The following is a 15,351-nucleotide window of genomic DNA, read 5'->3' as shown; positions in this document are numbered from 1 at the left end:
ACAGCCCCATAGCATGATGTTTCCACCCCCATGCTTCACAGTAGGTATGGTGTTCTTGGGATGCAACTCAGTATTCTTCTTCCTCCAAACACGACGAGTTGAGTTTATACCAAAAAGTTCTACTTTGGTTTCATCTGACCACATGACATTCTCCCAATCCTCTGCTGTATCATCCATGTGCTCTCTGGCAAACTTCAGACGGGCCTGGACATGCACTGGCTTCAGCAGCGGAACACGTCTGGCACTGCGGGATTTGATTCCCTGCCGTTGTAGTGTGTTACTGATGGTGACCTTTGTTACTTTGGTCCCAGCTCTCTGCAGGTCATTCACCAGGTCCCCCCGTGTGGTTCTGGGATCGTTGCTCACCGTTCTCATGATCATTTTGACCCCACGGGATGAGATCTTGCGTCGAGCCCCAGATCGAGGGAGATTATCAGTGGTCTTGTATGTCTTCCATTTTCTGATGATTGCTCCCACAGTTGATTTTTGCACACCAAGCTGCTTGCCTATTGTAGATTCACTCTTCCCAGTCTGGTGCAGGTCTACAATACTTTTCCTGGTGTCCTTCGAAAGCTCTTTGGTCTTGGCCATGGCGGAGTTTGGAGTCTGACTGTTTGAGGCTGTGGACAGGTGTCTTTTATACAGATGATGAGTTCAAACAGGTGCCATTCATACAGGTAACGAGTGGGGGACAGAAAAGCTTCTTACAGAAGACGTTAAAGGTCTGTGAGAGCCAGAGATTTTCCTTGTTTGAGGTGACCAAATACTTATTTTCCACCCTAATTTACGAATAAATTCTTTACAAATCCTACCATGTGAATTCATGGATTTTTTTTCACATTCTGTCTCTCACAGTTGAAGTGTACCTCTGGTGCAAATTACTGACCTCTGTCATCATTTTAAGTGGGGGAACTTGCACAATCGGTGACTGACTAAATACTTTTTTGCCCCACTGTATCTGATTGAGGAATCACTCATCTTTGGAAAAGAGAGTTTATTACAGAGAAATGGCTCTTTCCAAAATAAAAGCTATACTATACGCTTCTTCTGGGCTATATTCTCAGCAGCATATTGTAGCGGGTCAGGGCTGTTCGGGGTTCTGTTTGTACAGTTATGTTTTGTTTATGTTGCCATAGTGACGGGTGACGCCCTCTCGCTGCGACGGTGTGTCCTTCCGGGGTCAGAGGGCGCCCTGTGTGTTGGTGGTGTTGTTGTTGCTGTGCGGTTGCTGCGCTGAGCAGTTAGCTAGCGGCAGTGTTCTTCTGCAGATGTCAATAAACGGCTGTGCTCCCTGGCTAGCAAGACCAAACGACACCTCCGTCTCCTCGTTGTCTGAGCTCGCCACATTGGTGTCATAAGTGGGATGATAGTGGCACCCCATGTTCTGACCCGAGTGACTTTTCCCCCGCCGGTCGTGACTGGCCGGTGCGCCAAAAGAAGGCACCTGGACATTTGCAAAGTGAAAGCAAAAAACAAGCGCAAATTCAAACGCGATTTTAATATGTCACATATTGACAGTGGCTCACCGATGCCAGTGACATAATTACCCAGCTACATTTCCGAAAGAATGCAAAAGCATTGACATATATTTTTCCTTCCTACAATAGCCCGACGGGCAGGGCAGAGATAGATTTTGGTAGCCCGACTGGAAAAATCGCTAGCCCCGGGACGTCGGGCTAGCGATTTTGCAAGACCTGTGTTACAGGCATGGCCCTTTAAGGATGAAGCCTGATGGGAAATGTATTCGGGATGTGTGTAGCGGGACTGCCTGGTGTGTGTGTGAAGAGAGAGAGCGGAGAAGGGGGAAAGTAACGGTTAGCTACAGAAGAGACGAAAAGAAAATAAATAAAAGGAATATAATAACTCCCTCGACAGCCAGAGTTGTGTCGGCGATGCTCGCTGTGAGTAAACTGTTTCAGCCCATTGTACGCGGTGTTCGTGCCTTAGAGAAGAAATAAAGTTCGGTGAAGCAGTTTCCTACGCCTCCTTCGATCTTTTTGCTAGCGGAGTTGACCTGTATAGTAAGCTGTTGCCGGCTACGAGTCAGTTACGGAACCTTCAAGTAACTGCCAGAGGTTTCCTTACTACGGTTCGGGGCCGCGGATCTGGCGCGGTAACACCTGTATCTGATTGAGGAAACACTCATCTTTGGAAAAGAGAGTTTATTACAGAGAAATGGCTCTTTCCAAAATAAAAGCTATACTATACGCTTCTTCTGGGCTATATTCTCAGCAGCATATTGTAGCGGGTCAGGGCTGTTCGGGGTTCTGTTTGTACAGTTATGTTTTGTTTATGCTGCCATAGTGACGGGTGACGCCCTCTCGCTGCGACGGTGTGTCCTTCCGGGGTCAGAGGGCGCCCTGTGTGTTGTTGTTGTTGCTGTGCGGTTGCCGTGCTGAGCAGTTACTTAGCGGCAGTGTTCTTCTGCAGATGTCAATAAACGGCTGTGCTCCCTGGCTAGCTCACGGGAAGCAAGACCAAACGACACTTCCGTCTCCTCGTTGTCTGAGCTCGCCACATTGGTGTCAGAAGTGGGATGATGGTGGCACCCCATGTTCTGACCCGAGTGACTTTTCCCCCGCCGGGGCCCGTTCTTCGTACCTCGCTAAGTAAGTTAGCTGGATTTGATTGTTGACGATTTCGCGTGATCTTGGATCGTTCGGTTCCCCGAAGCTCATCCGGGACTTGCTGTCATAGCAACAGAGCCGTAAGCGTAAACCTGCTCGGGAGCAGGTTTACTTTATGTAAACAGGATTAGATCGCGGCCACGCAGGTATGTCCGCTTCATTTATACGAAAGCAACAGCGATATTCCACCACTGTTTCACCATAAATAAATAACATCAATGTAACCAAAGATAATGCAGCACTTGATCCTTTTATTGATTTCACACAGATACATACAGGTCATTTCCTAAAAAAGGGAAATGTACTATTAACATTCTATTACATGTATGTGATTATTACAGATGTAAGTCATATTTCAGAGTAGTAATAGTAAATTACTTCGTGTAAGCAAGATGAGAGACCACGGCTATAAAAGCGAAGGTGGATTTGGGAAGCCTGTCGCAGCCATGTCCTGTCCGTTTACGCGAGCAACCCATTGCGGAAGGTGCAAGATTGATAAGGAGAGTCCTCAGAATCCAGCGTATATTGCGGGACAGACAGGATCCTTTAGCTCAGCGCGACAGTGTGCTCATAGAGAGATATCGATTTTCCCGTGAGGATATTATTTACTTAACCAACTTGTTGACGAGGGGGTGCAGGACCACCACCTGTCTTTTTTTGCTCTGCCCTTTTCTTGGTTGCTGTTATGAACAAACAAACAGATTATTTCAGGGTTTCTTTGCAAGAGACTAAAAGCAATATAAGTGATAAATATTACCATTCTGTAGCATATTCTCATATTTCACTTCAAATCAAATCAAATCACTTTTATTGTCACATCACATGTGCAGGCACACTGGCACAGCACATGTGAGTGAAATTCTTGTGTGCGAGCCCCACAAGCAACAGAGATGTGCAAACACAACAACACAAACGAGCAAAATACAAGAATGGCCAACCTGAAACTAATAAATATATGTACAATATATAATAGTGTATGCATTTCTGGATGTGTATACTAAATATTTTCCTACGTGTGTGTGTGTGTGTGTGTGTGTGTGTGTGTGTGTGTGTGTGTGTGTATACACATTTTTACAAATTAAATAGTAAAAAAAAATAATAATAATAATAATAAAATATATAAAATATACAGAGTTGAATATGTGCAAAACAAGTGGCACTTTTACTTGTTCCCATGTTCTAGTGGGTCCTGTTGTGGCTCTAATGTGAAAGGGGATATAATATAACATGATATAATATAATGTAATATAATATTGGATAATATAGTGTGATATGATAAATCTACCCTACCGCCTACTGGTGTTGGCCAGAGGGGCCGATGGCGCGATATGGCAGCCTCGCTTCTGTCAGTCTGCCCCAGGGCAGCTGTGGCTACAACCGTAGCTGCCTCCACCAGTGTGTGAATGTGAGAGTGAATGAATAGTGGCATTGTCATGCGCTTTGGGTGCCTTGAAAAGCGCTATATAAATCAACTCCATTATTATTATTATTATTATTATTAATATTATTATTAAATTACTTACGAGTTTAATTTGTCAGCAACTTTCTGCCAGCCCTCTCTCCTTGCTTTTGCAGCCTTTGCAGTGTTCCCTTGCGTTTTAATTAAACTCTGAAACTCCTGAAATCCCTCACTCAAGAGTTCTTGCTCTGCTGCCGAAAAATACCGAGCGCGCTCCTTCGACATTTTCGCCGACCAATCAGAGGGTTGCCGATCAATGTTTCTACTAGAGATGGACCGATCCGATATTACGTATCGGTATCGGTCCGATACTGACCTAAATTACTGGATCGGATATCGGAGAAAAATAAAAAATGTAATCCGATCCATTAAATATCACGAAAGCACCTCACAAAACTTGCAACACGCCGTAACTCACCTCAGAACGTATGCATCACGTGATAGAGCAGCTGTGGCATGCAGGACCTGTCGGTGGTCTGGATAGCATGTGGAGCTTCGCTAGCAACCTGGCATTTCATCTCCGACAAAGTTATCCCCGAGAGAAGTAAAGCAAGTGTGTAAGTCCATCTCTGAATGTTTGTAAAGCATTCCCACGTTAAGCTTAACAAGCGACTGCCTCTCGCTCTCCGGCTGCTACTTCAATCGTGAAACTGCTTAAATCAGCTGATCGGCTTTTCTGTCATGAGTCTGTCTCTCGTTTGTTTTTGGTCCACTTTGCGCCAGAAAGAGCAAACCAGCGGCTGAACAACAGCAGCACGTTTAAGCTTGATAAGCTGTTGTTAGAATTTATTTAATATTAATTTCTACACCAGGATCTTTTTCTACGTAGCTGACGGCTGGTAACTGTGCAGGGGCGGATCTAGCAAAGTTTAGCCAGGGGGGCCGATAGGGCATGAACAGGGAAAAGGGGGCACAAAGACATACTTTTCTTTCTTATTCTCATTTAAAATGTCTAGCTTTTAATAAATAATTATCTGACACCCAAAGTTTTAATTTGATGTAAAATGAATAGAAGTCAATTACTGTATATAGTGACTATTAAGTCTAATATATATACCCTAGTAAGCTATAGTACTTTTTACTTTGGGAAGGTACCATCTGTGCAGTCTGCAATTTTGTTGAAGAAAGATGTTGAATCTATTTAATATTTCTTGAAAAATAATTGATTTCTGTGCATTTTTTTTCACACTGCATCAAATTAAGGTTGATTACGTCGATTAAGCATCATGAGGTGGCGCGTGAGGGGTGGTTCCCTATTTTTTATTTATTTAATTTTGTTGTTGCTGGGAGTTGGAACCCTATTAGTTAGGTTGCTTAATATTTACGCTAAGTACTCTTTAAAATACCAGAATAGGGAGGATGGTGTAGGTCTAAGTTTATTAGATTGATCAGTATTGCTGAACTATGAAATATTTTTTTTGTATACAGGTATAACAGAATAGCTTTAGTGTAGTTGTTGTTTTAAACTTGAGTATGAACTTGCAGACTTGCAAAATGCAGCAAGATATTTTAAAAAACAGTTTTGTTGATTAAAAAACACTATATCGGATTCATATCGGTATCGGCAGATATCCAAATTTATGATATCGGTATCGGTATCGGACATAAAAAAGTGGTATCGTGCCATCTCTAGTTTCTACTATCGATGCGTAGCCCATTTTACGACACCCAGTGATCTCACATTACTTCATCCAGCTGTACTAATCGTCAACAGCAGGTGTGTTCGGAGAACCGGATTAGCGAGCTCACGGTTAGCGCGATGATTTGGTCTTGGATGTGTCATTTGATCTTGGATGTAGTAAGCGACGTACGAAGAACGGGCCCCCGGTCGTGACCGGCCGGTGCGCCAAAAGAAGGCACCTGGACATTTGCAGGACTTTGTGTGGGGTAATGGGGTCGTCGGGGACGACTGACCCCTTAGGTGGGGGCTATGTAGCGGGTCAGCGCTGTTCGGGGTTCTGTTTGTACAGTAATGTTTTGTTTATGTTGCCATAGTGACGGGTGACGCCTTCTCGCTGCGACGGTGTGTCCTTCCGGGGTCAGAGGGCGCTCTGTGTGTTGTTGTTGCTGTGCGGTTGCCACGCTGAGCAGTTAGCTAGCGCAGTGTTCTTCTGCAGATGTCAATAAACGGCTGTGCTCCCTGTCTAGCTCACGGGAAGCAAGACCAAACGATACCTCCCTCTCCTCATTGTCTGAGCTCGCCACAATATTAAACATATCAGGTCCCCATAAGGAGAATCCTGTGCTAACGGCTGTCTAAATGACTCGGGTAAAGTTTGTAGCATGCATGCTTGTTGTTTTTGTCTGCTTCCACTTGTCTTTGCACTAGGATGATGTCGGCGTAAATGTGCAGTCATATTCGTTGTGTTCCCACTAGTGCTGTCAGCGTTAATCTCGTTGAAATGACGTTAACGCCACAACACGGCAAATCTCCGTTAACGAGCTACCCCTGCATGGGGCTAGACGGCCAACATGTTAACGAGCTAACTGAGCTAACACACTAGTTCCCACCCATGTAATTGAGCATTGCGTGGCACATCCAACATACTGTTTTACTTTAGTCCATGACGCGCTTACCTTCAGGGTCATACATCACATGAAAACGTCTGTGAAGGTTCTCAGTCATCCAGGTCATCGTAGTCAAAGGAGCTTGCAAAGAAAAGCGTCTGGACTTCTTTCCAAGACAAGATTCCAAGACACAAGAAGTGGAATCCTTCACTGCGCACATTAACGCTGTGGATAAGAACATCAAGTTCACCAGGGAAGACACAAAGGACAACTGTCTGCCTTTCCTGGACTGCGCTGTGCACATTGAAGAGAACGGCAAACTCAACATCGAAGTTTACCGGAAGCCCACACACACGGACCAGTACCTCCTCTTTGACTCCCATCACCCTTTGGAACACAAACTTGGAGTAATCAGGACCCTACACCACCGGGCAGAACATGTTCCCTCTAAGCCTGAAGGGAAAAAGAAGGAACACACACATGTAAAGGAAGCACTCAAAACGTGCGGCTATCCTAAATGGGCGTTCTTAAAGTCAGCAAAGAGGCACAGAAAAGAAGATCAGACACCAGCGAGGGAGGACAGACGCAACAACATTGTCATCCCCTATGTAGCCGGCGTATCAGAGAAACTCAGGAGAGTTTTCTCCAAGCATGACATCCCAGTGTATTTCAGACCCAGCAACACGCTCAGACAGAAACTGGTTCACCCGAAAGACAAAACGCCAAAACACAAACTTAACAATGTGGTGTATGCTGTACAGTGCAGCGAGGAATGCTCAGACCTCTACATTGGAGAGACCAAACAGCCACTTCACAAGCGCATGGCACAACACAGAAGAGCCACCTCCACAGGACAAGACTCAGCAGTCCATCTGCATCTTAAGGATAAAGGACGCTCTTTCGAGGATGCCAATGTTCACATTTTGGACAGAGAGGACAGATGGTTTGAAAGAGGAGTGAAAAGAAGCCATCTATGTCCACTGTGAGCGACCATCTTTGAACAGAGGCGGGGGTTTACGACACCAACTCTCTGCCATCTATAATCCAGTTTTGAGATCCCTTCCCAGACGCCTTAACGCCCACTCACATCCTGGGCCATCTGACCTCAGGAATTCGCATGATAAGGTGGGGCCAGGTTTCACAATGAACACACCCGAAACTCTGGCTGATTGGGACCCACGCCCAGTTTCCCACCTTGGCTCAGGCGATTAGAGGATCATCAGGGGGTCCTTTTGTCCCTCTGTGGGGGGTCCCTCCCACTAGGTTTATATCTGGGACTCTCCACCATTTGACCTTAGAACTGAAGAAGCTTCTCGGATGAGAGGTGAAACGTCTTCAAGCAACTTAAAGAAGTCCAGACGCTTTTCTTTGCAAGCTCCTTTGATCACATGAAAACCAAAATAATTCCAAACGCCAGATCTGAATGAGGGTGGGGGAGGTTCAATTTGCCATGTTGCAAGGAGAGCTTAACTTCTGTCTCGCTAGCTTGCCCTGCGCTCTTCCTTCTGACGATGCTGTCTGTGTCAGTGGATCTGCGCTCGACAGTGCAGCCTAGGCGGAGTAGTCGAACGCAGATTCACTGAGCGCTCAACACAGACAGCATCGTCAGAAGGAAAGTTGATAAAATAAATTACAAATTTTGTATTGTTCGATACATATGCGTACCGAACCGAAAGCGTAAAATTCTGTTTCTCACTACAAAAAAAGTCATTTTAAAAATATGACTTGTTAGCAGTATAGTGGACATTACCATCATAAAACAGTTGAAACTTGCCTTAATATGTAAATAGTAAATAATTCTTTACCCAGTTTTGAGTTTCCAGGTCAAGTCCCAGCATTTATTTTTGTTTATTTATTAATTTATTTTTTCTGTTCTGATCAGAGTTGTGTGTGAGATTGGACCTGCTGATAAAGCTGACTGGGGACAGGTTGAGATCGAGGTGAATGGAGGGAAGAGAGGAACCTCCTCTGTTTCCTTCACCTACAGGGTAAATGCATATACACACAAACACACTCACAAACACACACATACACTGTCCTCAGCTGCACGTCCTCTGTTGAGTTGTACAACTTTTTATTGAGAAATTAAACTCATCCAAAAGCTTTCAGCTGATTTTGTTGTTTTATGGACTGTTTTATGTTTTCCATTTATTAGCTCCAGAGAAACTCTTATCAAAACATACCAAGGGCATGACAGTTAAGAAGACTGACCAAACATGCTAAATGTAACAGTAAATTAGGCACCTAGATGCACATTGCTGTGGTAATTTACTGTACAGTAAGTCAAAATGTGCAGGCATTCCTCTTTAACCAGATGCTGTGCAGCAGTTCCCTTTGTCACTTTAATACTCTAAGAGGCTACAGCGTAGCTATTTAACTGGCTTTTCATATCTCTGGCTCTGCTAAAGCTTCCCCACAGGGGAGTGCTCCTCCTAACTGTTTGCTCAGCAAATTGAGGCAGATGTGGTGCTTGTGGGAGTTTGTGTGTCTGAATGTTTCTGAAAGAGTGGGTCGGGTTGGATCAGGCTGAGAAGCAATGTTTCTGACATGGAGCTATATCTGTGTGTGTTATTCTAGTGTGTGCCAGCATCTGCCAGTAGTTAGTGTGTACTTGAAATATGAGTGTGTATTAAGGTGGTATTTGGTGACACCCTCTCCCCTTCATTAGGACCCGATGCCTGAGGAGGTGATGCCAAATAGAGGTCCTAAAGCAGGGGGAACCCTCATTACAATCTCTGGACTATTTCTGAATGCTGGCAGTAAGGAAGATGTCCAGGTTACCATCGGAGGGGTGAACTGCAGTGTGTAAGGATTTCTTTTTTTCAATAATTCTCATTCAGACCAAACTTTTTCAATTCAGCCTCTTTAGTTAATAGAGCTACTTGTTATTCAGACATTTAATTCTATGCAAATTCTGCTTTGCGCACATTTTGAAGTCCATAAATTGATTTTTTTTTTATATATGTGTATATTCTTGAAGCAAAAAATTGAATTGACCTAAACTTTAGTGTCACAATGAGGAGGGAGTTTTTTCTCTTACAATTTTCCTGTACTGTTGTGACCACCAGTGCTCTGTCAAAACCGATTCGCGGTGACATTTTAGGCAGAGGTAACAGAAAAATAACGAGCAAGAGAAGCAGCAAAGACAGATTTTAACAAGCTGTCAGCCTGCTGCCATGTTGGCTTCCACTGCACAGTGACCTTGTGCCACCCCCACTCCTTCAGCCAGAGAGTACTGAGCTATGTCCTTGTCTTGGCAGGGAGCACTTTGGAGAAAATATCACCTGCAGGACAGGAGAATACCGCGTGGATAAAGTGCCCTCTGACCCTCTCGACGTCGTAATGAAGTATGGAAAGAGAACCACAAAAAGCATCCCGGCTAGCTTTCGGTTTGTTGAAAACCCCACTGTGCAGGATCACCAGCCCAAAGCAAGCTTTGTCTGGTCAGTTTAACACAGCAGTATGCAGTCATGGTGTTTGTGACATTCACTCTGTTTGTTACATGTTGTATTTTTACCTTTTTTTTTTTTTTTTTTTTTTGCTGAAGGGAGTTCCAAGGATCTACTTTTCATATTCACTCTGAAGTATCTGAAATATCTCCCTAATATTTCCAATATGACCAAGTACTAAATGCATTCTGTACATACATATGGTCTTACTGAGTAGGTATGATCAAAAATTCATAGTTGGATAAGAAACTCTCCCTCTCTGACTTGACTAACTCTGTTATTTTGCGAGTCCAAATTTCCCCAACCTGTAAACCTCAGAAGTGTGAAAATGCCATTCTGATTACTGTCTTGATGGCCAAAAATAAGAGAATAAGACACAGGCTGACTTTTACTTTTGAATATGTGCTTTAAAATAAAAAGAAAAAAGCTTCTAAGTTGACATTAGTGACACAGGCAAATAGGATTGTTCTGTATGTAGAAAACTGAACACTTAGAAACTTACCTGCCTTGTTCTTTGCCCTGCAGATTTCTGTCTGAAGCTTTGGGAAACCTTAATAATGTCATTAAACTTCTTGTGTTTAAAACTAGGATCTAGGATTTTTTCCTCCAAGAGTTGCTGAGTGTGCGTGCGTGCATTTAATAGTGATTGGCTGAAACTGGCTGAACCATTGCTGCTTTTGGTGTTGTAACAAACTGCTTGATAATTGCTGAAAATTGATGCATTTGATGGTTCCCTTGCTTTTTCTGCTGCAATTCTGACACACGATTAGGTACACTGACTAAAACAACAGACGACAGTTTGTTTTCATCTCCAGTGAAAATTACCCCAGGTGCATTTTAAGAACTGTCTGTCGTCCTGTGAGCTTGTGCTCTCATCTTTGTTTGGCTGGGAATACATTTGATTAATATGTATTTTCCTGTGTTTTTGGTGTGAATAGATATGTTTGTTTGTGTGTTTTAGTGGAGGGAGGAACATTGTGGTAACCGGCTCCGGATTTGACATAATCCAGACTGCAATCATGAAGGTCCAGGGAGGCAACTGGTCGGCTTCAGAGGTTCCTGTTCATTTTCCGTATCTTCATCTGAGTCAATGCACTGATGCATCTCTGACAGTCATTATCTTAGATCTTCTTACCCTTTCTCCTAAATGTTGCTTTTTCTCCCATGTTTTCCCTCTCTCACAGTACCACCACTCTTCAATTCCCCCACTTCTCATGAACCCCAACTCTAGTTTTGATTCATTCAAACTCTGTGAAGCATTGCAATTAAACGAACACACAACAATAAACAAAACACACATGTCCACTCCTCCTTGCTGCCACTGATCAGTGAGATTTTATAATACTTCATGTCACTTCCTGAGCCATAAATCCCTAAAACCTGTAGGATTGCAGATATTACCACCGATGTTTCACCCTCACCCAGAATGTAACTATGGCCCTCGTCCAGCTCAATCAGGTAGGACTGACTGTGCCAGGGAACTTTAAGGACCTGCACACAGCTTGCCACCGTCTGCCCTCCAGTGTACTGGGCAGTCTTAAGAAGTAGCAGTTTTGTTCATTTAATTTAAAGGAAATGATTTTAAACCAGAATCAGGGTTACTGAAGATTATGTGCCTGTTTCACTCTTCACGATTTTACTCCCGTCCCAGCGAAGTCCCCTGGCCCTGCTACCAAGGGACAGAAAAATAATTTTCTGGTTGCCACAAACTAGCAGTAGATGTAAAGTGTTATCTCAAAGACCTTGGTTGGTCAGCCTCACAAGCTTCTCTTGGTTTAAGTCCATCTCTGAGCCAGACCCAAATATGAGGACCCATTATGGCTGCTGACATATATTTAAAAACATGTAGATTTCTAGGTCAAGTTGCTGACCTGAACTTTATTTATTGTGTGTGGTTTTATTCTCTGTAAAGACCAACTAGTTCTTATTTTGGATTTTAAACTTCCTGTGAGTCCTTGAGTCTGTGCAGCATATGTTTGTAGTTACAACCTAGATGGATTTTTATAGACTTCTAAATCGCAGTTGATTGGACCGCAGAAAATCCTACTAAATAGTTGCTTCGAAATGTTTACTTATACCAAATGTGACTGTTGCACACCTAATGGAAGCAACAAAAATAACGTTTTAATGGATGGATCATGTTAAAGTTCCAGCACATACCTATGGTACAGTATTGTTTGTGCTGTTGGCAAAGTGATGTACCTAATCACACTGAGAAAAGTTCCTTTAAAAAGGGGTTGGTAGAACTTGTTTATCTAGAAGATAAATATGGGACTGATTTAATGTTTATATACAGCAAAATGCATTTATGTGTATGTATGATTATGGGACCTCCATTGTCTAAAAAACAAAAGTGTGCTACAGTCAGCCAGACACCTTCCCACGATGTTAAATGTGTAGTGAAAGATTGGTATGGATTTATATTTGTTCCATCAAATAGAAATCTATATAATGTTAATAACATTCAAAAGTTATTTTGAAGACTGGACTAATTCACATACCTTCAGATCTCATTGTTTCAGGTACATTAATGCAGTGATTTATTCAACATTAAATTTTTGATACAGTCTCTAAATAGAGTAAACTATTTTTGTGGGTCCCCTGGAGTTCTTTACTTTTCCTCTACTATATAAATGTAATTGTAGTTCAGGTCAGGTGGTTGCCAGGCAATGTAATGTTGTCATAATAGATGCCATAATAGTCAAATTAAGTGGATGCAAATTAGATGCTACTGCTGTCAAATGAAAATGATACAATGCTTTTATGAAGTTTTATATTTGCATATATGCAAAAAGTTGGTCATTTGCAGTTTGATTGTAGGTGGCTGCTAGGCAACATAATGTTGTCAAATCTAATCCAGATAACATGTAGCTGTGTGCCACATGTGGATGCTGAATCCTGATTGTGTAGGAGGAGTATACGGACAGATTTGGCATGTTATAGTAGTGAGTGTAAATATACATTCAAAATGCCTTCAAATGGGCAATTTGCAAGATTTTTAAAAGGTGAAGGGGAGAATTTGAAGAAATTCTGGTTTTGATATTATGCCAGAGACTTCTGTGACGTGCTTCTTCTTTCAGCTGCTCACAATAAGCATTAGAGAACCCGGTCCCTGCGGAAAGGTGTGAGTGTGTCTAAAATTGGTAGTTTTACACGTATTTCTATTGTATTCTACTTCTAAACCAATTTTAGCCCTGTGTGAATCACTATTTAAAAGACAAAATATTTCAGAAAAAATAACAAATATCAAATTAACACCTTTTATTAACTTAATTATTAGCCTTATTTTCTGAAGTTTGGCACTTGAATTTACAATGACACCCTGATTACAGTCCAGATGTTTCCTAACCACCTATTGACATGTTTAGAAAGAGGGTGAGTCCCAATCACAGGATATTGTACATTGTTACACTGCACACTAGATACCAAAACATAGGAATTACCGGTACTATTATGTCTGAAAACTTAAAATGTGTGTTCTCAGTCTTTCTGTTATGTGTTAATAATGACATTTTGACGCCTTTGCTTTGTTCTGTTGGAAAACTTTACCTACTTGTAGAACCGTGGAGTTTAGCTGTCATGCACGTAGTGTCGAAACAATGAGAGTGACAGAAATATCACCATCAGTCCAGTTAATCACAAACAAGCATAGAAAGGCAGTGGAGGAGTGACTCAGTGTGAGTTATGATTCATCAGAGGCCTCATTCTATGATTGAAGATTGAGATTTTAATAGAATGACTGAAAAGACGCACATCATTTTACCTTCCCCATTGTACCAAAACAAGCTTTTTCTTCCCCCCCACAGTCTATTACCATGTATTATATTCACTCCAGTAACGCCCAGTGTTTGCATTATTATTTTTAGTGCTGCTCCATATTTTCCATGCTGTAATTTCCTGCATTTTTTGTCATGCTTGTATTTGTAAAACGCTTTACTGTCCTTCTATCCAACTCAGCTTGCCCATGAGAAGAACGACACAGTCATCCAGTTTCAGTCTCCAACAGTAAACGGCTCCTTAAACCAGCACTTGAAAACAGTCATCAAGCTGGACAACTGGGAGAAGGAGCTGAAGCCCTTTCACTACCACCCTAACCCCAGCTTCAATAATCTACAAAACAAGATCATCACTGCGAACAGCATGATTATCGTTACTGTGAGTACAACCACGAGGTCACTTTAATGCAGTTGCAGTACTATGTTTTCCCTTTTTTCCCTGAAGAGTCGGTGTCTGCTGTGTGTCCTAATTAAGACAAACTGTCTTATTATCTGACTTGAGGATAAAAATGGAAAAGATGCTGAGTTGCATTTGCTGCACATTTGTCATTTGAGCTCAGTGAACGCTTTGGCTTGGAAGCAAAAAAGATTTTTTTTAAAAAATGTTCATTTTATGATATAATAAACACGCTTTTAGTGTAATGCTGTAAAACTGTTTTATGACAAACACTGCAGGGTCACAAAAAGATTAACACCAGAAAACGCACGTGCAAGTGTTTACACAAAAAGTAGTTTCGTAACACTTATCTGAAATCATGCAGTGTTTTTTGGGCAGGGGCCCCAATTAAACAAAGCTTTGTTCTCTTTCATAGCATTCGTTTCGTGTCTCACTATGGGAACGCCTCCTGCGTGACCTCATCAGAAGCTCAAATACCATTACGCCAGCCCTTACAGGCTGGCTAGGTGACGCCCATGTCAGGAGGGGCCAGTGCCTCCCTATATAATAGGCTGACATAGCGTCAGATGTCATTCAAAAACCTCTTCTCGCTTCTCACAGAAGCCTGTAGACAACTGTGCTATTGGGTGCTAAAGCTAAACTGTCCACAGATTCGAGTGAACAACTCGGTCGCCGGGCGCTTTGTTCCCAGCTTTCAGTTGTCCACTAGCATACAAGCAGTAGCAATACTGTTCTGTGGCTAGTGCGGGTGCCAAGTAGCAATACTTTCACCCAGGGAAGTAGCAATACTTTCCGAAAGCGAAGTAGCAACACTCTGCTAATAAAGGTACCCCTAGCTTCACCATCAGGTAGCAATACCCTTCGACGCTAGCGGTTTTACACATTAGGTAGCAATACCTGTAGAAAAGTAGCAACACTTTTCACCCCACGCTAGCGAGGAATAGCAATATTCTCCGCACTCAGTGTCAGTCTCGCTAACGTGCGCAACCCTCTAGCTAACCATGGCTACGACGGCCAACGAAGTTGCAAAACTTTGTCCTTGCGGCAAGAAGATTTCTGCCTGGGATACACACCCCGTGTGTGCGGCATGCCTGGGCTTATCTCACGCTCAGGCTGCCCTGACACCTGCACACGA

General features: G+C 42.8%; 1 protein-coding gene across 3 annotated transcripts in view; it reads left to right on the top strand.

The window, feature by feature from the left end:
• The window catches only part of plxnb2b (plexin b2b), a 147,513-nt gene that overhangs the window by 103,627 nt on the left and 28,535 nt on the right, over nt 1–15,351 (top strand). For all 3 annotated transcript variants that reach the window (XM_085282716.1, XM_085282714.1, XM_085282715.1), the window contains 5 exons: nt 8,477–8,582; nt 9,263–9,399; nt 9,855–10,037; nt 11,005–11,098; nt 14,001–14,198. In XM_085282716.1, coding sequence (XP_085138842.1) covers nt 8,477–8,582; nt 9,263–9,399; nt 9,855–10,037; nt 11,005–11,098; nt 14,001–14,198 — 718 coding nt within the window. The remainder of the gene's footprint in view (nt 1–8,476; nt 8,583–9,262; nt 9,400–9,854; nt 10,038–11,004; nt 11,099–14,000; nt 14,199–15,351) is intronic.

The sequence above is a fragment of the Mchenga conophoros genome, linkage group LG7 (assembly GCF_057382185.1).
Source record: "Mchenga conophoros isolate Kocher_MC1m ecotype Shallow Benthic linkage group LG7, M_conophoros_male_GT1.1, whole genome shotgun sequence".
NCBI lineage: Eukaryota > Metazoa > Chordata > Actinopteri > Cichliformes > Cichlidae > Mchenga > Mchenga conophoros.
This window is presented reverse-complemented; position numbering and strand designations above follow the sequence as displayed.